General features: G+C 43.2%; 1 protein-coding gene across 1 annotated transcript; it reads left to right on the plus strand.

Moving 5' to 3' along the window:
* Window positions 1-1,865: 1,865 nt before the first annotated feature.
* Window positions 1,866-10,396, plus strand: F2R (coagulation factor II thrombin receptor). The gene is made up of 2 exons (XM_054186698.1): window positions 1,866-2,170; window positions 8,943-10,396. Exons 1-2 carry the CDS (start codon window positions 2,083-2,085, stop codon window positions 10,133-10,135), a joined length of 1,281 nt encoding a protein of 426 aa, XP_054042673.1. The 5' UTR covers window positions 1,866-2,082; the 3' UTR covers window positions 10,136-10,396.
* The last annotated feature ends 13,096 nt before the right edge of the window (window positions 10,397-23,492 follow it).

Raw genomic sequence — 23,492 nt, forward strand, 5'->3', positions numbered from 1 at the left:
CACCCACCCTTGAAGTATTTATAAGCGTTGATAAGGTCCCCCCTCAGCCGTCTTTTTTCCAGACTGAAAAGACCCAAATCCCTCAGCCTTTCTTCATAAGAGAGGTGTTCCAGTCCCCTAATCATCTTGGTAGCCCTTTGCTGCACCCTTCCCAGCAGTTCCCTGCCCTTCTTGAACTGGGGAGCCCAGAACTGGACACAGTACTCCAGGTGTGGCCTCACCAAGGCAGAGTAGAGGGGGAGGATGACCTCCCTCCACCTGCTGGCCACACTCTTCTTGATGCTATTGGCCTTCTTGGCCACAAGGGCACATTGCTGGCTCATGGTCATCCTGTTGTCCACCAGGACTCCCAGGTCTCTTTCCACAGAGCCGCTCTCCAGCAGGTCAGTCCCCAACCTGTACTGGTGCATGGGGTTACTCCTCCCCAGGTGCAGCACCCTACACTTGCCCTTGTTGAATTTCATAAGGTTCCTCTCTGCCCAAATATCCAACCTGTCCAGGTCTCTCTCTGTATGGCAGCACAGCCTTCTGCTGTGTCAGCCACCCCTCCCAGCTTTGTGTCACCAGCAAACTTGCTGAGGGTGCACTCTATCCCTTCATCGAGGTAATTGATGGATATATTGAAGAGGACTGGACCCAGTACTGACGCCTGGGGAACAGTACTTGTCACTGACCTCCAACTAGACTCTGTGCCCCTAATCACGACCCTCTGAGCTCTGTCTTTCAACCAGTTTTCTGTCCACCCCACTGTCCATTCATCTAACCCACACTTCATAAGCTTCCCTATGAGGATGCTGTGGGAGACCGTGTTGAATGCCTTGCTGAAGTCAAGGTAGACATCCACCGCCCTCCCCTCATCTATCCATCCAGTCATGCCATCGTAGAAGGCTATCAGATTAGTCAGACATGATTTCCCCTTGGTGCTTCTGCAATAATAAAGGCACTTCATACATACGAAAAAATTCTAAATGGAGCTTACACACAGACACTTTTTTTGTCTGTATTACTGTAAACAGAAGGATATACAGTTGAGAATGGAACAGCATACCCTAGCAAACCAGAGTGCCTACTTGTAAAGCTTTTGACTGTGTTATAGGCCTAAGAAATACAGACCACTCAAACCACCAGTGGAGTAAGTATTTTCAAAAAAAGGAGCCTAAATAATAGCTCTGAATTTAGCAAAATATCCTCCTCTACAGATTTCACGTAGGTTTCAGTTCAACCAGGTCTTGATTCACGAGCAGCTCTGAAGCACGGAACGAGCTTTGCTCCCAGCCAAGGCACGTGCCACTGGAGCTCAGGAGTGGCACCAGTTCCTCTGGGGTCTTGCAACAACAGACACGAGGATGGCAAAGGTGGGTAATGAATCGCTTTTGGGTTGTCCTGTATTTGTAAAGCAGTCAGCCTACTGAACCCATGCAATACAAGCTTGATGCTGTCTACTTTATACAAAGGAAATCTATGAATTAAGGAGCTTTTCTGAAGGAGTGTGATCTTTCATTTATGAGTAACACAACGATTTCTACTGGCCGTGTAACTGTGCTCCCGTGGGGCACTACCAATTTGGACTGCACAAAGACAATTCGGCAAACTCCGCTCGGACTGATTCCTTGAGAAAGGCCCTTTCTTCCGCACCTCCTGCCTTCTCGCCCTGCCCGAGCCCACGACCCCATCCCCATTTCCCAGCTGGGCGCCGCCGCTTTCCGCTGCCGTTTTCGGCGGGGCGGGGGGCGCCTGCTGGCCGGGCTGCTGTGCTGCGGGGGCGGGACGCTCTGCCCTGCCCTCCGAGGCCCGGCTGTCCTCCCCGCCCCCGCGGCGGGGCAGCTCGGAGCCCCCCCTCTCCGCCGGGGCGGCGCGGCAGGAAGGCGGTCGCCCCCCCCCGTTCTCTCCCCCGCCGCCGGAGGAAGCCTCGGCGGCCCTGGAGCGGCCCTTCCTCATCCTCCCGGCGGTGGCCAGCCGCCGCGCCTCGGCTGCGCTCGCGTCCCCCTGCGCCGGACGGACGGACGGACGGACGGACGGACGGAGTAGCGGAGGGAGCTCTCCGCGCCCCCCCACCCCCTTCCCCGCCCCGGCTCGGCGGCCATGGGGCCGGGGGCGCTGGCCGCGCTGCTCTGCGCCCTGACGCTGCTGGGCTGCCCGCCGCCCGCCGCCGCCGCCACCGCCCGCCCCGGTGAGTCGCCGCCGACGGGGAGGCTGACGGGGGTCGGGAGGGGAGGGGAGGAGAGGGCGGGCTGAGCGCTCCCGTCGCGGGTGGGGTCCCCCGGGAAGCGGTGTCCGGGCGGCCCGGGGTGCGCCGAGCGAGGAGCCCGGACCCCCGGCGAGCTGCGGCACCGCCGTGCGCCTTGGCAGAGGGGAATAAATGAAGAAAACACGCGTTAGCCCACAGCGCCGTGGGGCTGCACGTAGCCAGGTCAAGAGGCTCCTGCTTTGAAGTTTTAACTGGCGCTTAGGATGGAGTTTCCGTTGGCGCTCTGTGAAACGCTGCTCCAGGCTTGTTCTCATAGCAGCGGCAAGAGAACAGGCCACAACATAAAGGTAGCCTGGGCAAGGCAAAGTCTGACAGATACTTTTTGAGAACTATTTTTTTTTTTTGATAAAGGAAATGACATAGATCTGAGAAAGACGCAATGCCACGGGTATGGTTATTGATGGTGAAGAAAGGTTTACAGTTATCCCATCTCTAAGGAGACAGCCAGGCAATCGCAAGTTACGATGGAAAGAAGTGACCAGGCTGGCGAGACATGCTGGTGGACTTCCTTAAAAAACTAGCATTGACTTTCGTTAACAACTTCAGAAGATAGAGTGCCAGCTGAATTTGTAGGTCGTGCAAAGTTTGGAAGACCTACCAACACAGAATAGTTTAGAATAGCCACCCCATGTAGATGATCTTCATGGTTATTCAATTAGAAATAGTACTAATAGCAGTGCTATAACTGGTGAGACCATGGATCCGTCTAGCTCAGAGCTTGTCAGACAATGCAGATGCTGAGAGAAGGGAGGTAAGAGAAGACATGCATGCATGTAACCTTCCAGTTTCTGGTAGGGGTACAACAGTACAAAGGGCAAGATTATGCATTTAGAGATTACAATGTTTTTTTCTGTAAAATTCAGTTTAACATTTTTTTGAATCACATAGTGATCACAGTGCTGGGGTTCAAATAACTCATCCCCATGAGATGCCTGCTGGAAAGACTCAGTTCAAGCTCTATGTACAGAAAAGGGCTGATTTGAGGAACAATTTCAGAGCATGGCATTATTTGATGGCTAAAATGAAGGCTGAAAGGGGACAGAGCTATTGTTTGTAATGATGCTGGGAGGAGACGTATCAGAAGGGGCAAATAATTTTGGCTGAACAACTTTTTGGCGCAAAGATAAGTGTCCTTGAAGAGATCACAGTCATGTCCGTATTGGAAGTCTAAGGAAAATGTCCTTATTTAAAAAAAAGCATGGGAAGTGGTGGCGGTGTAAAAGACAAACTATACAAGTTAATTCTAGAAAAAAGATTGTACTGTTGGGTGCTATTCTTCCAGTTTATGGAAACATTCAAACTTGTTTTCCTGCCTTTTGCAATTATAGTCTTCATTAAAAAGCACCCTGAATTACACTATTTATTTGCTGCTTCCTTAGGAAATAATGATTGAAATAGTTACTGTATTACATCATTGAACAAAAAATTCAAAGCAAGTTACTTCATGCGCAGTAGAACTAATAAAGCCTGGCTGTCTGAACACGTCTTCTGCTCTCCTTGTGCTGGCTCCCACTGTAATAATATAATTTCCCCCCTGTCCCAGAGTACCTTCCCTGTTTCCACCACAATTCCCATCACCCATGCACTGCTGTATCCCCAGCTCTGCTCCGCCCTTGCACCTGCGGCTTCTCCCCTGCTTTTCACTTGGTCCTTCAGCATCCGCAGTTACCATGTTACTGGCCTGTGCTGCTCCTGCGGGCAGGTGAAAAAGCAAGAGCTTGGCAGTGGGTTGTCGCTAGGTGCTGCCGAGGTGGCTGGCTGAGGTCTCAACCTGCCTGGACTTCCCTGCGTTGGGACACTGATAGCCAGATAGAGAGATGTTATCATTGCTTGAAGGCAGCACATGTGGTGAAGGAGACTGAGAAAGGCAAGCAAAAAGGAGCAGACATCTGGTTGCAAGAAAACAACACTTCAGGAAAATGCATTCAAATCACTACTACATTGCTTGTGTAATAAAATAATGAATTCTGTATAAACAGAGATGTGGGCTAAAGAAGATGTTTTAAAGACAATACGGTGTTTATTTTTACAAATGCAAATAATTGTTATCTGTCATAGAAGATTGTGTCTTACCTTGTCTGTCATGCATCTCACATTCTGCTTGTGAGTACCTTGGCCACTGTACTTATGGGCCACTGAGTAATTTAGATTCTAGATGCTTATCACTGAGGATTATACAATGAGGAGATAAGAGAAACCGACTTTTTGTTATAAGCCAGCGGTACGGGTTCAGCTATCATCAGTAATGCCCAGAAATTGGTATTGATTGTTGTCTAGCAGTAAATTGGGAACATATTTAATTGGCTTGTGTAGGAGCCTATTCTTTAGTTTTCCACCTCACAAAGATATCCCTTGGGACATGGGCATTGCCAGCTTGTAACATGCTGTCCAGATTTATGGGTCCACACAAATAGTTTGAAATTTTCTTGTGGAGCACAAGAGTGCTTTTTAAGATTGGTTGAAGCTGTTGTATTTTTTGGTCTCTACTTCTCCTTTCACAGAACAGTATGCATAGTAGCCCTTTGCATATGAAAAGAGATGTAAAAGAAAATTATAACATAGCTCTGTGTTAAAAAAAAAAAAAACACAAAAAACAAAAACCAAAACCACTGGCTTTCAGGGTAAGAAGAAAATACATATGGTGATCATGAGACCAACAATATGTAGTACTTGATGGAAAACAGCACAGTATGAATAGTTAAACATCCCAAACTTACTGAGCTTTCAACATCATTTCTCTATGTCCTTGTTGGAGAATCAGCACAAAGACCACAGGCAGTAAAAGAAAACTTCAGGCAATTTGAGTATTGCACTGATTCTACCTAATTTTTGCCTTTCGAATTCCTTATTGGAAGCAATGAAGAGACTATATGTATATTGTTCAGTGTCCTGACTGCACACCACAAGGATAAAACCTCAATGCTTTATCCTGCTCTTTCTTTGTTCTTAGTTTCTTAGTCCTGTTCTTTCATAGCTATTTAAATTTTACAAGTACTTTGATACAGCTGCTAACTCTCTTGTATCAGCAATGAGAATACTGTTAGTCATAAAAATAGCAATCCACCAGGTTTGACCTCTTCCAAAAGGATGGATGACAACCTAGCTAAAATAGGATAATAGGATGACTGAACATTTATGATCATTATACAAGCTTTACCTCTCTTTTCCTAACAGATTATTTGCATTATTAAAAATCACTTAAGCTGTAGTGAAACGTTTTAGACAAGTGATGTCTACAGCTTTAAAACAGCTGGAAAGGAACATCTGACAGATTCTGGTATAGCTGTAGCTATGTAAGAGTAGTTTTAAAATCTTTTCTGTAGAACTACTGTATTGGATGTCTTGTACTATCCCAGCTTGTAGGTAATGCCTGTTTCCCATTACCGACCCCTGTGTTTATTGTCAAGGTTCATTAAGATCTTTTCAATTAATATGACATCATTTCATCCTCTTCTGTGTATAAATCTCCTATCACTGGCATTTTCAAATAAACACTGACACAAAAGGAATCCAGAACCTCAGGGCAGTAACTATCTTCCTTTCTGTTTCAGAAAGCATGAAGTGCGCTATTGTTTGTTCTAGTAATACACAGACACTGTGTCATACAAACATACAAGCAGCTTTGCAAAGGAAATAAACTGATATGTGGCTATCAATCTTTTAAATTAAAATAAAACTGAATTTCATCCAGATAGTTTAAATACCCACTCTCTATATTATCAAGTGCAAAGAAATAGCAAGTTTGAGGTCTCATTGCATTTTTCCATAGATCTGGCTTTCAAGTAGTACCTCATGTCATCCGAGTTCAAGGTGGGGACATGGACGGAGCACAGGACACAGCATGGAGGTGTTGCTAACAGCATCAAGCTTATACAAAGAACACATAGTTTTCACTAAGTTAAAGTATTATCCCAGAGAATTTTAACTAAGCTAAAATTATTTATGGAATGTTTTTGTTATGAATTATTGTAATAGGATTCTACTTTTAGAAAAGTTTGATAATGGACTAATGCAGACTCTAATAAATCCTTTAATCTAAGCAAGCTGTAAATAAGTTAGCTCCAAGAATTCAGATATAATTAAAATTATTAGTAATGTTCAAGTAACTATAAGTAATAGCTACGACAAAGGTCGGTAGTTGATAAAAGGTAACTGTCCCAATCATCATTTTTTTCCTTTAGCATATTTTCATATCGTTGTAAGTTAGGAATCACTGACAAGAAATGGGTCAGGTTACCACCAAGGGCTTCCACATTAAGTGACTTAACCGCAATCATTAAGGGTCAGTGGGTCTGACTGGTTTGCTCGCTAGTCTGCAGAAAGTGAGGGACTGCAGCAGTGGTAGCTCAGGTGAGGCAGCGCAGGCAAAGCCCTTCAAAGTTCAGAGATACTGGGATGAGAGAGGTATTTGCTGGAAGCACCTCAGTTACCACATCGTGCAGAGGTCATCTTGGTAGTTCAGTTCCTGACTTCAGACACAGGTTTACACTCCCTCTCATCAAGTTCATTTATACCTTTGTTCCCCAAAACCAAGAAAAAATGTCGTCTCTTAATTTGGTTCTCCACACTGTTCTTCAGTGTTGGAGAAATCAAGAAGGACATGTAGACCTTCAGGGACTAGGATCATCATTGTCTTCTGTTTCAGAAATTTAATATTTTAGAAATGACAGTGGAAAAAACATATTCACTGCATTCAAAGTCTTGAAGTCATAAAACTTTTATGTATGGGAGATACCAGAGGTACTGTTCAAGATTTTTCATCACTCTTACTGATGTCAACCATGGAGACAGGCCTCTGGGCATGAGAAATTAGGGTTTTTTCATTCGAGTGAAATTGCAGTCATCCCAAAAGGAATGAATACCGATGGTGTCAGTTGTGACAGATTTCCATTGCAATGATTGTTAAGTACTGGAAATCACCTATTTGATGTCAGCCGCAGGCTGAAAAATTTAACTTGTGCTGCACCTGAACTGCTGAACTAGGGGCTGACTCCTTGAGTCATCCAACTGCTTGGACTAAACTTTTAAAGTAGGGTTAAAGATTAAGGATCTATAGTTTTGCCTTTTGTTAGTGTTTTGTTTTAGACAGCAGAATAGACCCTCATATAAATTGTTTTCATTCCCTTCTGTGCAAACACTGAATCTCACATACTTGTGTAAATTTGTGTTTCAGTAAAAGTACTAAATTGTTCTACTGCAGTCTATGCAACAAGCTCCCAGGTTGAAATTCTCATCCAGCATCGTTTTTTCTGGCCTGCAGAGGTTGCAATCTAGTCACTTTGCATACGAAAACACTTCCCCTCTTTTGTCCGCTCTGCCCCCAGAATGTTGCTGTGACACAGCATGATACATACAACGCAGCAGCTTTAAAAAAATTCCCGAAATTCCCTACCATACCATCCTCTGATCTCCCCACACATTCAAGTCTGAATTTCACCAAAATTAAAGCCAGGTGCAGTGCCCTTCTCGCACAGCCTGCGCACAAAGGGAGGTAACTGCCTGATTAAAGCTGTAGCCACTCCTCTCTGCCATCTGCCTCCTTCAGATGCTTTTGTTCTTATCTGCATAAAAAAAAATGCTTTGAATTACTGTAGAACAAATAATTGCTTCTAACGAGTAGCATCTTAGATCAGTGAATCATGCCTGTGTACTTTCAGCTCACTGATTTAAGCTAACACACCTTCAGTTTTTATTTTAGTTGTCTAGGATTCAAGCATGATTACTTAAGGAGTAGTAACTCTCTCACTTCCGCCTGCCCATAATACGTTCGAATTACCCTACACTTAAGTAGATTAAGCCGAAGCTGAAAAAGACAGTCTTCCGAAATAAGTCCCCATACAAACAACTTTTCTGAAATAATGTCTAAAATATCTTGCTACATTCAGAAAGCAGAGATACCCTGTCCTGACGCTTTTCTTCTCAGTCACAGCCACTGAAACCCACTGTAGAAGACACAGCTGCAGAGGGAACGCTAGTGGCAGGTTTCAGCAGTGCCCCAAGGGCACACTGGACACATGGTGTCCTCCATGATACGTGCTGTGGGGTAGGAGAAGTAGAACTGGGGAAGTGTTTCAGTGCAAGCTGTGGCTACCAGTCTGATACAAGCAAAAGGTTGATCCGCATCTGCCTTGAAGACCGCATGCACACTTCTGCCATCTGTCTTGACGGGGGCCATTAGGTTGACTAAGATATCTCCAACGCACACAGAAATACTCCAATAACTTGATGTTTTAATTGCACCTTCACTTTCTGGTATTTTGGTGACAAGTACTTCTAATGGGAATTTTGTGTATGAATACTAGTATTTATCCCAGCACCTCATTTCTTACAAACTCTATGAAGAGTCTGTCAAAGACAGTTCAAGAGTGGCAATTTATGGTTGTATTTGTGTTGAAGTAGCCCAGAGACCATAGATGAGATTAGGTCCTTAAGCACAAATAGACTCCCTACCATAAAAAGCTTCCATGCTAAGACATGGGAGATCAAGGAGGACATTTTACCCAAACTTGTAAAATGAACTAAAATAAAAAGGGCTGGACTAACATCCGTGGACAGTCTGCGCTTTGAATCAGGAATTAACCTTATTATTTTGTGTTGCTGATACGATCTTAGCTTTCCTTTTTGACAGATGTTTTCTCTTCCCCATAGCATGTAAATATTTGCTTATTAATCTCAATACTTTCTTATTTTTCAGCCTCCCCATATAACAGCAGCTGGCCACGCATCAGAAGTTTTGTGATGTCTTTTGTACACGAGGATGACCGTATACCTACTGAAGGTGATATTGAAGGTGACTTGGAAGTTGGATCAGGAGCCACCAATCAGACTGGATCGTTCCTACGTGAACAACGAACGGTGTCAGTGCAAACAGCAAGATACCTCACCAGTCCGTGGCTGACGCGTTTTGTTCCTTCAGTTTACACCTTAGTGCTTGTGCTGAGTCTCCCTCTGAACATTACAGCGATACTCGTGTTCCTGAAAAAAATGAAAATTGAAAAGCCAGCTGTAGTATACATGCTGAATTTGGCCCTTGCAGATGTCCTGTTTGTAAGCGTGCTTCCCTTTAAGATTGCTTATCACTTTTCTGGAAATGACTGGGTTTTTGGACCTCAAATGTGCCGTTTCGTCACTGCTGCCTTCTACTGTAACATGTACTGTTCAATAATGCTTATGACGAGCATAAGCTTCGATCGCTTCTTAGCAGTGGTGTATCCCATGCAGTCTCTTGGGTGGCGTACGTTAACGCGTGCCTCGCTGACTTGTTTCATCATATGGCTTGTAGCAGTAACTGGGGTTATACCTTTTCTCATCAGAGAGCAAACGATGGAAATACCCAAGTTAAATATAACTACTTGCCACGATGTGCTAAGAGAATCTGAACTTCACGGCTATTACCTCCACTTCTTCTCCATCTTCTCTTCTGTGTTTTTTGTAGTGCCGTTTATAATTTCTACTGTCTGTTACGTGTGTATCATTCGATGTCTTAGTTCTTCTACCCTTGTTGCAAAACAAAATAAGAAGACCCGCGCCTTGCTCTTGTGTGTGGCTGTTTTTTCTGTTTTTGTTATTTGTTTTGGACCAACAAATGTCCTTCTATTAATTCATTATATCCATTTTTCTTATGACAACAGCTTAGAGTATCTCTACTTTGCCTATCTACTCTGTGTTTGTATCAGCAGTGTGAGCTGTTGCATTGACCCCTTTATTTACTACTATGCTTCTTCTCAGTATCAGAGACAACTTTTCAGTCTCTTCAACTGTAAAAAGACTTTCGATCCTAACAGTAGTAACAGCAGTGGCCAGTCAGTGTCTACCACTAGTAGAAGGGCTACATGCTCTACTAATGTGAATAACAGTGTCTACAGGAAATTACTAGCAATGCATTGAGATAGCGTGTCTTACGTGTGCTTAATTTTTAGACAATTTCAGACAAAAAAAAGACTGTATTATATCCAAGAAATGCAAAACCTTAAGCCAAGTTGTTGTACAGTACATAGTTTTATGGATTCATTATAGTAATGCACAATTCAAATTATAACTCTGTATATGTATAAATATATATATATAGTATATGTAAATAAATTAATGTAGAGGGGAAAAGTAATTTCTCAATAATAGTTGTTGTGTGTTTTTCAAATAAACTCCTTTTTTTCAGACAAATCCTTTGCATTGTTAGTTCAGTTTATTGCAGGAGTTTTATGAAATTCCATTTTAGGATTTTGAGCTGTATCAGGTTGATTAAATTCTTACTTATGGAACCACTCCATCTATCCAGCACTTCCTGAAGAAAATGAAAATATCTTTCTAGGTGTTTTTGGTTTTTTTTCCCATTTGTCATTATTTCTGGAATTATCTGTAAACTTTGTTTTCTTAGCATTATTTTGCATCTTGGACACTACAATGGTTTATTTTACATTTTTATATATTCTACTTCAAAACAGTCTGTATGGTTTTAGGAATGTGAGCAACTGAAAATCAGGTGCTGATCAGTGGAATGTGTCAGGGGATATAATTCTCGGCAGCTAGAATTGCCTTTTATTGTTCATACTATTAGTGTATGCTAAGCATCTTGCTTAGGAATGTGGTATTTTTGACAATTTCACAAAGAAATTGTGAAATTTTATTTCATAATTAATCAATGTTGAATGGCTCTCCAGAAACTATACTGAAAAAGAAAAAATGTTCATCATCTTGCTATGTAGTTTGCAAACGTGTGCCTTTCTGCATATGATTAATCATCATGCACATGTTTAGGACTTGAAAATATTCTTTATCCCTGACAAGTCTGGATGTTTCTTATATTTTACATTGTGTCCACATCTACTAAAATTGCTGTGGTGTAGAGCCCGATAGCTGACTTCATTCTGTATAGCATTCTTTTACAAGGGATGCTAAAGCCAAATAACAGGAATTCGGTTTTAGAAACTAGCATGTAGGTAATAGAACTGTACGAAAATGGAAATCAAATTAAGTAGGAATTTGGTTAATGTAGGATTTGCCATAGGAATCTGCCAAGACGTACAGCAACTGATAAAAGCTGTCTTCAGTCCAGCAGTAGTGATAAGAAACCTAATCTTTCCACATACAGTGTGACAGTGAAAAACTTCTTTCTAACCATGATCTCTTGTTGGTTTTTTTCTGTTCCTTAGTGGACTTAAGGACAATTAAGTATTGTATTACCAGGGTCTCTCTAGATTTTTGTTCTCAAGTATTTGCCACTTTCTAAGTACACAAGCACTAAAAATATATGTATATGTAGTTTGCAAGGCTAAAACCCCACCAATGTTAATAAGACATATTGTTACATTCTCATTTTGTCTAGTACCATATTAGGGGTGCTTTTGGTTTTCAACAAAATCCAAATGCATCTTAAAATTATGATTACCTGCTTCTTGCTGGCAGAAAAAATTACCTCTGTGCTTCCTGTAGTTACAGGCTGGGAGACTGTTTTTAGATCTATTACATAGTTGAGATGTGTTTCAATGTCGTGATATTTTGTTTCCGTGATAGTGGTTTATTTTTAGGTAGCCAAAAGAGACCACTAGTCTGCTTTGCAAGGGGCAGTATTACCTGCTAGGAGGGAAGAAAATGTACGTGAGAAACAGCTTGGCAATCACAGCGATTATTTACTTCTTTTTTCTCTGTGGTTGGGTTGTTTCCCTTGTAACCTCTGTGTGCTCAAGAACATTTGCAAATGAGCAACTTCTTCCTACCTTGTAGGGTGAAAAAATGAGCGGGCTGAACACAGCTGTTTATCCTTGTGGCTAAGAACATCAACAAAGATCCTGAATAAGAATGCCTAAAAAAGACTTTATGCACGTTTGTAAACCAGTGTCACAGCTCTGCCACGCACACTGCTGAAGTTGTTTGCTGATGGTTCTGACCTGCATGCAAATGAAAAAAAAAAAAAGAAAACACAAAAAAGAAAAAAAGGAAAGTCAGTTACAACAGAACTCAAATAAAAAGGACTCACAAAGCTAATCAGACTTCTTGGTAACTAGCTGAAGTGCTGAAGCTGCATTTGGAAAGTATGTTGCCTAAGTATGTTTGAAAATGCAACGCTTGACAGGCTTGAGAAGTGGCCCTGTGTAAACCTCATGAGATTCACCAAGGCCAAGTGCAGGGTCCTGCACCTGGGTCAGGGCAACCCCCAGTATCAATACAGGCTGGGGGATGAAGGGATTGAGAGCAGCCCTGAACAGAAGGACTTAGGGGCACTGGTGGATGAAAAGCTGGATATGAGCTGACAACATGCATTCACAGCCCAGAAAGCCAACCGTATCCTGGGCTGCATCAGGAGAAGTGTTGCCAGCAGGTTGAGGGAGGTGATTCTGCCCCTCTACTCTGCTCTGGTGAGACCCCACCTGGGGTACTGCATCCAGCTTTGGGGCCCTCAGCACAGGAAAGACATGGACCTATCGCAGTGAGTCCAGAGGAGGGCCACAAAAATGATCAGAGGGCTGGAGCACCTCTCCTACGAGGACAGGCTGAGAGAGTTGGGGTTGTTCAGCCTGGAGAGGAGAAGGCTCCATGGAGACCTTATTGCAGCCTTTCAGTACTTAAAAGGGGCTTATAAGAAAGATGGGGACAAACTTTTTGCTAGGGTCTGTAGCAGTAGGACAAGTGTCAATGGCTTTAAACTGAAAGAGGGTAGATTCAGACTAGATATAAGGAAGAGATTTTTTACAATGAGGGTGACGAGACACTGGAAAGGTTGCCCAGAGAGGTGGTAGATGCCCCATCCCTGGAAACATTCAAGGTCAGGTTGGACGGGGCTCTGAGCAACCTGATCTAGTTGAAGATGTCCCTGCTCATTGCAGGAGGTTGGACTAGACAATCTTTAAAGGTCCTTCCAACCCAAACCGTTCAATGATACATGCATAGGCATCCTACTTACATTGATGCATTGCAAGTACTCTAGCAAGCTTTTTGCTAGCCTGCAAATGCATGTTTCTGCTACATATGCAGATGTGAATGACAAGTCAATTGCCACATAGCATAATAGTTGCTAAAACATACAGCAAATATCACCTTTTCATAGCAAGGGGAGCATTAACAGTTATTCCTTCTTTTAAGCTCCCACAGCTAGTGTCACACCTTTGCTTTCTGTTAGTATTTTGTTGAGGCTTCAGCCTGATCGGATTGCAAAAACACACAAACTGATATGTGACTGGGGGAGTCTCATACCAAGGCAATGGCACCTCAGGTCTTACTGAATTTGGCATATCTTTGCAACCAGTTAGTTGGAACAGGCTACAGTTCTCAGTGTCTGCTTTTGCTGCTGTATTTGATGGCAAATTTGATGCTGTATTTGATGCTCAAGCAGCAGCAGTCTACGGAGCCAATCTCAGGCACAAACAGCACTTGCAAAACAGGTTATAACTGCTGAGCATGGCCATGCAGCAAAGCACAATGTGGTAGCCTTTTTGAGGAAACTGAACAAGAAACGTACCACAATTTAGACCGACATGCTTTAGCTAACAGGAAAAGCTAACCATCTCTTCATGCTTGATGCACCCTTGCACTGCTAGATGGGTAAGAAAATGAATGGCTTGTTTCAAGGGGAAGGGCAAGGAGTCAAAATCTGACCAAAAGAAATGAAACCCATCGATGTTACATGCTGTTTCACGCATGCATTCTCCTCCACCTCATTCTTTCTTTTTTTTCGTAATGTTGGGGCTAAGCAGCATAATTTTCTGTATGAAGCAAGCTAACAAACATGTACCAAATAACATTTGGAGATGAGAAGGTGTCAGGCACTAAACATGCATTTGAAAGCTTGCTAATGTTCCAGATATGCCAGCTTCATGTTGTGGCAATATTGGCAGGGGCAAGATTTGTAATCAGTGTCATCCCTATCGGCAAAACACCTCAAATACTGCCTGTCATTAGTATAATTTATTTCACAGGGGAAGGTTTGCTTCATTTAGCATGACAAGGATTTTGCAGGGATTGGCACATTCACACTAGAGGCATTTTACCAGTTAACGCCAAGCATGCATCTGCCTTACAACCTGCTCACTGCTGCTTGACTGCAGACAAAGTATGGTCCGCTGGCTGTTAGCCCTGTTTCCCTATTTAGTTGACTCCTACCCAGAAATGTGAGCATGGCTGCAACGTGTGTTCACGATGTTTTGCATCAGGCAAACCAGATCAGGGCACTGGATCTCTGCCTACTTGAGACAGGATCCAGCAATGGAAAAAGAGTGCAAGCCAGCTAGTAGATCACCAGCTATGGCTTCACACCAGAGCTCTCCACGAGCCAGGGGAGGAAAGAGAAGGACCTGGTGTGCTGGGTGCAATATTTAAGTAAATTCCTGGGTAAGGCCTTTTTCTATTGATCATCTTGATCTTTTTTTATCTGATCACCGCTTGATCTTGCAAGATGCTGAGCAAATCAAAAAACGAACCTCTCACACATTTAAAATTAATGACCCACCTGAGTGCTTTTTCATTGCATTTGGCGTTTTGCAAGTGGTATAGAAATGGTTTAGTGATAGGTACTAGTGCTGGAGAAACTGAACAAATAACATGCTATAATCCAAGTTAACACTAGAGAGCATTAAAACAACTAGGTACGGCTGTTTTAATTTGGCTTTTGGGGGAAGAGACCATTAGGAACCAGATCTGAACATCATGCTGAACTGTGAAATACTGATTAGCCCTCTAAACAAACGTGGACTTGGAAAGGTGAAAAAGTATTGGAATTGTGTTGGAAAAGTCGGTGGGATTATTTTAAACAGAACCCGTAAAAAGGTTCAGCAAAGTTTTGGGGAATAATTTTTCTTATCTTTGTGCTACCAGCCTTATTGTAGCAGTGCCCGTAGCACCACAAACAAGCCCCTCTCCTCAAATGCAAGGTGTGACATTTAAAGCATGGCACTAAGCTCAAATGCCCTGCACACAGCTCAAGGTCAGAGCTGATAAAATCGACCTACAATGAAAATCTGGCTTGGTGTTCCTCATCAAAATCAAAATGAATGTCACTGAGTAAAATTCACCTTCATTCCATAATAGGCCTGGAAAAGTCACTGGGCTTGCCTTTGTTAGATCAGTTTGGGGGTTTGTGTTAGGAATTTGGGGTCTTCGGGGGTTTTTGTGATGCATCATTACATAATAGAGGCAGCAATCCTTGGGAAGTTCTCAGATAACGTTTTTTCATGCTTGTGGATGGAGCAGCGTGTACCCAGGCAGCAGCAGAGATGGTGCTACAGGGCCTGGGCACAGGCCTCTCCCAGCCCATCCTCCCGCAGGGCTTGCAGCCTGCTCACAACAGCTTGCCATGTTCGTCCCTTCGACTCAGCTAGAGATGGCAGGCAGGACACTGCTGCTTCCCTCAAAAGCCTGAACACAGAAAAGGAAAATAATTGAATAGACTTTTAGAGTCAGATTATCTATAAATATTTTATCACTATTGGGTCCTAATAGTGTTCTTTTTTTCACATATATATATATATAAAAAATTGAAATTTTTGGCTTATAAAGAGGAATGAGCAAGCACCATCAGCAATACAGGAAGCAGATTAAGATCCTAAAACCAAACCTTTGAAGTCTCTGTTTCAGCCAGACACAAAAGTCCATTCAGTCCGTTTATACTCCAGTGAGTGTGGACCTTCCCTTGGACCCTGTGTACCTGCTAGACGGGGATACAGTGGTACAGAAGCCAGGGGTACCACTGACAGGAAAAGATGCTGCCAACACATGCTGTGGGAGCCTGCTTTCTTTCCCACAGAACAACACTTAACTGGAAACAGGCGTCCAGCTCCAGAGGCTGCGTTTTGTCACTGACACCTCCTACTATAATGTCCTGTTTACTGAAAACTCCCTAAACACTCAGGGTTTCTTGTCCAAGACAATATCCCACACAGTCCTTCTCACCAATTACACAGCAAGCTGCCTTGGGGATCTACTTTTAAATTACACGGGTTTTACTGTCAACTACTTAGTTTTTACTCATTACAATTTAACACACTGATTTAAATGGTTCTCTTCTGATATGATTACTCCTCTGATTTTCCTCTTCTCTTTTCTTTTTTACAACAAACAATTTTTACTGCTTATTAAGATCTTTCATTGTTCATCAACATTGTTGCAGACAAACAGAAGATGATGTGGTTTTCCCTGCAGCAAACTCATGGATTTGTAAAGTGATACCACTCACATCTGACATGTTTTCCAGGAACCATAAAATGTGAGAAATTTGTTAAGTTCAAAAATCGAGTCAGCTAGCATAAACAGAATAATTGCATAGCCTGTATGCGGATAAAGCTCTACAGCTGCCTAAAGCACGTGGTACTGAGAACTCGTTCCTCGATGGGGAAGAACAGAGAGGGAGGGAGAAAGCCCGTTCAAATGCTAATAAATGTCCCTCATTCAGAATAATTCCAAGAATATTTTTCTTGCGTGCTTTTCCTATAGGTCACATAAGGAACAAACCTGTGTATCAGTGCTACTTGTAGAATTTCTTTCAATTTATTTTCACAACTTTTTGTCTCCACCTTTGCTGACTCTAAGAGGTGCAATTCTACCCAGCAAAGAATATAATACACCTAGTTAGTTGCCACAGCTTTAATGTCCAAGGAAATGAAAAATACGCTGAAGATTTCTGCTTTTTATCACTCAAACACAAGCTAGGAGTGAGCAAGAAAATAGTGCTCCTACCACTGAATATTGTATTTACAGCAGCTATGAAATTCAGCTCAGATCTCTTACGTTGCTTTAACATTGTTTTCCTATTTTTATTTGCATATTATCTTTAGTAAAAAATTTTGAAAGGAGGGAGTTATTGCACTTCACTTGCTAGATGAAACCTATTTGTAAATTTGCCGTGACCTATATGGAGATTTTTCATTAAACGGCTAAAATCTTTCTAAGACTTTTATATCTCTGCATCAGAGATACTGAGTTTTATTACTGAAAATTCATTCAAAATTACATTTAAAATATTAAGACTCTTTAAGAGACAGGCTTATCTAAAAGTATGTGATCTCTTGTTAGCCCAACTGATACACTGCAGTGGGGAAAAAAAAAAAAAAGACCATGTTTTGTGTAATTTAAACCATTCTGGATAGCTTTCCAGGTTTGTATTTTCTTATCTTAGTTTCTAAACTAAGATCAGTAGTGTAGTAGTACAACTCCTGACATGTTCTGTTAAAGCAGTAAAACTATTTCCTAACTTACAGAATTTTATGGAATTTTACAGAATTTTTTTTCAGAGTTGGAAGGGACCTCTAGAGGTCATCTAGTCCAACTCCCCTGCTGAAGCAGGATTGCCTAGAGAGCACATTACTCAGGACTGCATCCAGGCGGGTCTTGAAAGTCTCCAGAGAAGGGGACTCCACAACCTCCCTGGGCAGCCTGTTCCACTGCTCTGTCACCCTCACCGTAAAGAAGTTTTTTTCTCATATTTGATCGGAACTTCCTGTGTTCCAGCTTGTGCCCGTTACCCCTCGTCCTGTTACTGGGAATCACTGAAAAGAGTCTGGCTCCATCCTCCTTAAACCCACCCTTTAGATACTTGTAAACATTAATAAGGTCTCCCCTCAGCCTTCCCTTCTCCAGGCTGAAGAGTCCAGCTCTCTCAGCCTTTCCTCACAATTATGGAAGATGCTCCAATCCCTCAATCATCTTTGTTGCCCTACGCTGGACTCTCTCTAGTAGTTCCCTATCTCTCTTGAACTGGGGAGCCCAGAACTGGACACGGTATTTCAGTTGTGGCCTCACCAGTGCAGAGTAGAGGGGGAGAATGACCTCCCTTGACCTGATGGACACACTCTTCCCTATGCAGTCCAGAATTCCATTGGCCCTCTTGGCGACAAGGGCACATTGCTTGCTCATGGATAATTTGCTGTCTACCAAGACCCCCAGATCCTTTTCTTCAGAGCTGCTTTCCAGCAGGTCCACCCCTAACCTATACTGGTGCCTGACATTCTTCCTCCCCAGGTGCAGGACCCTACACTTGTCCTTGTTGAACCTCATTAGGTTCTTCTCTGCTCCGCTCTCCAGCCTGTCCAGGTCACGCTGGATGGCAGCACGGCCCTCTGGGGTGTCAGCCACCCCACCCAGCTTGGTATCATCAGCGAACTTGCTGAGGATACACTCTGTCCCCTTGTCTAGGTCGTTGATGAATGTTAAACAACACTGGTCCAAGTATTGACCCCTGGGGGACACCATTGGTTACAGGCCTCCAACTCGACCCTGCTCCATTAATCACAACCCTCTGAGTCCTGTCACACAGCCGGCTCTCAATCCACCTCACTGTCCCTTCGTCTAGTCCACATTTCCTCAGTTTCCTAAGGAGAATGTTATGAGAGACAGTGTCAAAAGCCTTGCTGAAGTCAAGGTAGGTGACATCTGCTGCTCTGCCCTCATCCAGCCAACCAGCTATAACATCATAGAAGGCTATGAGATTGGTCAAGCATAATTTACCCTTGGTAAATCCATGCTGAACACTTCCAATAACTTCCTGCTCTTGAACGTGCTTGGATATGACATCCAGAACGAATTGCTCCATTACCTTCCCAGGGACGGAGGTGAGACTTGAAAATCAGTCATCAAGAGCTATTGCTATTTTGAGCAAAATATTTTATCTTTGCTTGATTACACTATCTCCTGTCTGTACTCTAATGAAAAAAGATGTTGTTTTTTTTTTCTTTCCTCACCCCCTCCTTCCGGACTAGCACATAAAAACCAAACTGAGCAAAGAGCAGCATCAAGGAGAAGCCACTTCTCCAATCAGGGCTATTTTTTGACACTGTGGGTAAACTGAGGAAGGTATAGAAGTATTGCCCATAGATAAGAGTTTTAGCTCTCTTATGAATATATGGGAAACTCTACAAAGATATTAGCAGTGTCTTCTTTTAAACTTTTATGTGCTAGCCAGGTGTTTGAGGGAGAGAGGTACCTGTAGTGGCTGGATACTGGAATCGAAACAGGATTTTAAATTTTCTTTAATTGTCATGATTTTCAAAACCATTAAAGAAAGGCCAATCTCTTCTTGCAAAACTAGTGAGAGACTTCTCAGCAGCGCAGGCAGACAATTTGCAGCTGCATTGAGAGCTTCATGTACCCAGCCCAGCACTACCTCCCCAAGCTCAGTCTGGGGACAAGCAGCCCCCAGGCCCCTGGGGACTGTTGGGGTGGCAGCGTGTGCCTCTGCAGCTGTGGCTCAGCTGTCCTGATCCTCACGGCCCTTCAGTCGCCCACCTGTGCAAGACTCATGACCACAGTCACATGTCTAAACTGAGGAGGACGGGGAGGCAGGATGAAGGCAGCCTCCACCTTCCTCCATTCCCACGGCTGAAACTCTCTGCTACAGCCTGGGCTCTCGCATGCAGCAGCGTACAAGCATACACGCACAGCAGGCAAGCCTCTGCCTCACGTTTTTCTGGGGCTCAGGAGCTTGCCCAGCTTCTGGCCCCAAGCACAGAGACAGCCATGCCTGAGGGTGCTTGGGCCAGGCAGAGCCTGGGCTTTCTCTAGCAAATGCAGGGCAAGGATTTTTGCTGCCCCCATTAATAGGAAGGTGCCAGCCTCGCCTGTGCCACAAACCAGGCACAGCTCTTGAGTTTTACAAGACTTCATTAAGATTTAGCCACTCTGGTGAAAGAAAACAGGACTTAGCTTCACGAGACAGCAAATGAGCTTCTCCTGCCTAAAATCACATGGGTTTGCCCATGTGAGTGACCTTGGATAGGTGAATTTAGCACTTTCCTTTGCTGAGGAATAACCTCTCTCAGTCACGATGCCAAAGACAAAAGCCTAGCTGCCTACAGCTTTCCTTCAGCATCTCATCTTCCTCTGTGAGCAATGTACAAACAGCCAGGTTTACTCCTAACAGGAATAACCTGCATCAGACCTTACCATGGGGGAGGAGGAGGAAGGAACTACATGAGGAGAGTGGGACCACAGAGCTAGGGGTGGCATCACCCTTGGGTTAGTGAACTGGAACAGCCTCCCTGCTGGCCTGGGACCTGAGGGCACACAGGGTAACAGAGCAACCTTACCAAAGGCTGCTGATGTGCAAGAGAATATGCACATGGAGCATGTGCAAGATACACATGCATCTGGATCATATGCAAGATGGGAACCCACCCTGACAGCCCCAAGCCCAGCATGTACATTTGTATGTGTATGTGGTGTATGTATTAGTCACTTATCAGAGTTTTATTTTAATTCATTGCTGTAACTGTGACAGCAGCACTAACAAGCAGGCATTTCCTGTATTCCTTTCTTAAGTACAGAAACCAGATGTTTTACGAGCCATAACCAAATGTGATCGCTTTTCATAACGACACTGATGAAGATATACAGCCCCACAGATTAAAACCAGGGCTTCTCTAGCAAACCACGAGCTACATTCTGCAGCAATGAGACTGCACGCAACAAAAGGAAGAAGTTTTTAAGGCTGATCTTGCAATATAGTTCACTGGGAACAAATATCAAATGGAAAAACATCTGCAGCTCACTTTTATAAGCAACGTTGAAATATCATGTGTGAAGGTCCTTGCTGGTGGACCTGCTCCTTAAACCCATCAAACAAATGCTTTGTGACAAAAGTAGGGACAAACAGCATTTCTGTCCTTTGTGTAAGAGTTCGCTTAGAGAGTTTTTCACTCTTGCTTGTTGTATTGGACAAGAACCTACTGTAACTGTAACATGTTTTGACCGGAGCATAGTAAGGACAGCTTGATTTGTGCTATGACTGGGGCAAGTTGTTATCACAGCCCTAGTTTTATAAGCAACTTTCAGCATATAGCACATTCGCTGCTTATTCTAAGACCGTACTGAGTGTTGCGAGCAGTTCATCTGGAAAGGTACAAATGATGAAGCTGGATGTTTCCTGTGGCAGTCTGTTTTACTACATTAAAAATTTTAATTGCACAAAGATTGAAGCTATTAGCTAGCGAATAGCAGTGTTCTCGATCTATGCTCACAGCTCCTGCTGTTGGGTAGTCTGTGTTCAACCCAGAAAAGCTTTCTAGGCTTTGTTGCTGAGGTTTCTGTTGGAGTCACCACCAACACATTTGCACATATCTTGGTTTTGGTATCATGGGCTTGTGTGTAGGGTGTAGCAGCCAGTTCTATCAAGTATAACTGTTTCTTTAATTGAAGGCAAGTTGTCACACCCTGCAATTTTAGTGAGATTCAGCACAACACAGACCAGCATTGCCAAGTGTGTCATAAACGCTCACTCTGTAATAGCCACTGTAAAATTCACTGCCAGGTAGAAAGCATGACTTCATAACTCTCTAAACACTAAGCTGTTTTGCAGACTACTTCCTTCAATGTGTTATTCTTGCTGTACTTCTTGTCACTGTATTATGACTCCACAAATAAGCAGGCCTGGGAAAAGTTGATAGTAGAGAAACACTGTCTACCAGTTCATAAAATACATTTATCTTTTGATCTAAATAGACGATATGGTAATCATTGATGAGACTGCCATCCTTTCACTAGGTTTCACTACTGATTTCAAGGGATTTTCCCTCTTTTTTCCCAGTCTTGGGCAGGACTGCAGAGCCTTTTACCTGCTAAAGGTCTGCTCTGCTTTTAACCTCGTGCTAAAGTGCAACCCTTGCAGGTTTCTCAATTGTTACCGCAAATAGACTGTCCTCCTACTTAAACACACAGGCCCTGGGCAGCCTCTGCCAGGTCAAAGCCCACCTTAGTGCTCTGCACACATCTCAAAGTCCCTCCACAGTCCAGGTAAAAGCAAAAAAAAACAACTGTCACTCTGTTGACGGGAGAGGTTTAATTATTTAGCCCATTCCCCCTGAAGTTTCTGGAAGCAACCAAAATGCCTAAACTGAAAAGGACAACTCTTAGGGCTCCTGTCCAAAAGAGGAGCCTCTCTTCGACTGCGACCACACACTGGTTATGGGGACTCCTGTTCTCTCTCTTCTCTTTCACCATGCGCTCAGGAGGTACACAGAAGCGCAATTTCTTAAGAAGCCCTCCTGCCTTTAAATGCTGTAGGAGCAAGCCCACCTTCAGAATTCTGTCTTTATTTTATCATCTAGCCAAATACCGATGAGCTCATCTGTTCTAATGGTGTTGTTACCCAGAACACTTACAAAATAAGTGGCTTACTCAGCCTATTGTGTAACAGCAGTTGTCCTAATGAGTCAGAAAAGCTATCACTCACATGTATGGTAACACAACAAAGTTTATAGCCATGAAAACCTTTTCCTCTCATAAATGCTTAGTCATCCCAGTTTTAGTTGCGTTGATTCCTTGTTCTGGACCACAACTGTTTTATAAATGTCTAATTGCCTACAAGACAATAAATGGATCCATAGCTAGATATGTTCTTTGACCCAGGACAGGAGTTACTCAGTGCTCCTATAGCCAAGGCATAGATTCAGCTATTCCATTTCTGTAGTCTGTATGGCAACAAGAAGCACAGAGGAACAAAGTCAGAAGACAGACAGAGCTTGCAAAGACAGACAGAGCTTGCAAAGACTATCCTGGCATCTCATGGCAATACACCCATCTCTAGATGCTAGAATCACTAAAAACAGGATAGAAGGAAGTATCTTCAGGAGAGCATTTGTCTAACAGCTTGCCACAAGGCAGGATCAGCTGTCCCTACATCACTCATCATTGATGCTTGTCTAACATGTTTTCAAAAATCTTCAGGGATGGAGACTCCACAGCCTCCCTCAGGATCTGATGCTGACCTGTTTATTTCCTTTTCTTTTTTTTTTTCTTTTTCTTTTTACTTTTATCTTTTGTGTATTCAAAGATTTCCACTGGTCTTCTCATTTCTAGATTAAACAATTCCCATCCTTTCACACTGTCTTTAAGAGATTGTTCTTTAGACTTGGCATTCTCTTTCCCTGGTCTCTCTGTTCTGTAGAAACACGGTGCTGGCACCATATTCCAGCTGAGGCTTTGTTGATGCTGAATACATTGATGTGTTCATTTTCCAGTTGTGCTCTTCTTATGGTGTTTGCCTGTCTTTATTTTTTTTATTATTTTTTGCAACAGCATGACATAGCTGATGGATAATCAGCTTTTGTTCCTCTGCATTCCACTCTGGAAATGATGCTAAATGGGACTTGGAACCTCAATGGGGGAAGAACTGGTTCAACATAGAAAGACCTTTTGATAAGCATCTCTGTAGCCTAACCAAGTTTTTTACATACAAGCATCAGTGTGGGAAATCCAGCTGTAGTAGAATCCAGACCCAAATTAACCACAAATTCCATGGATTTTCTTAATTCATCTGCCTAAAAAAGAA

Source organism: Rissa tridactyla, chromosome Z, assembly GCF_028500815.1.
Source record: "Rissa tridactyla isolate bRisTri1 chromosome Z, bRisTri1.patW.cur.20221130, whole genome shotgun sequence".
Taxonomy (NCBI): Eukaryota; Metazoa; Chordata; class Aves; order Charadriiformes; family Laridae; genus Rissa; species Rissa tridactyla.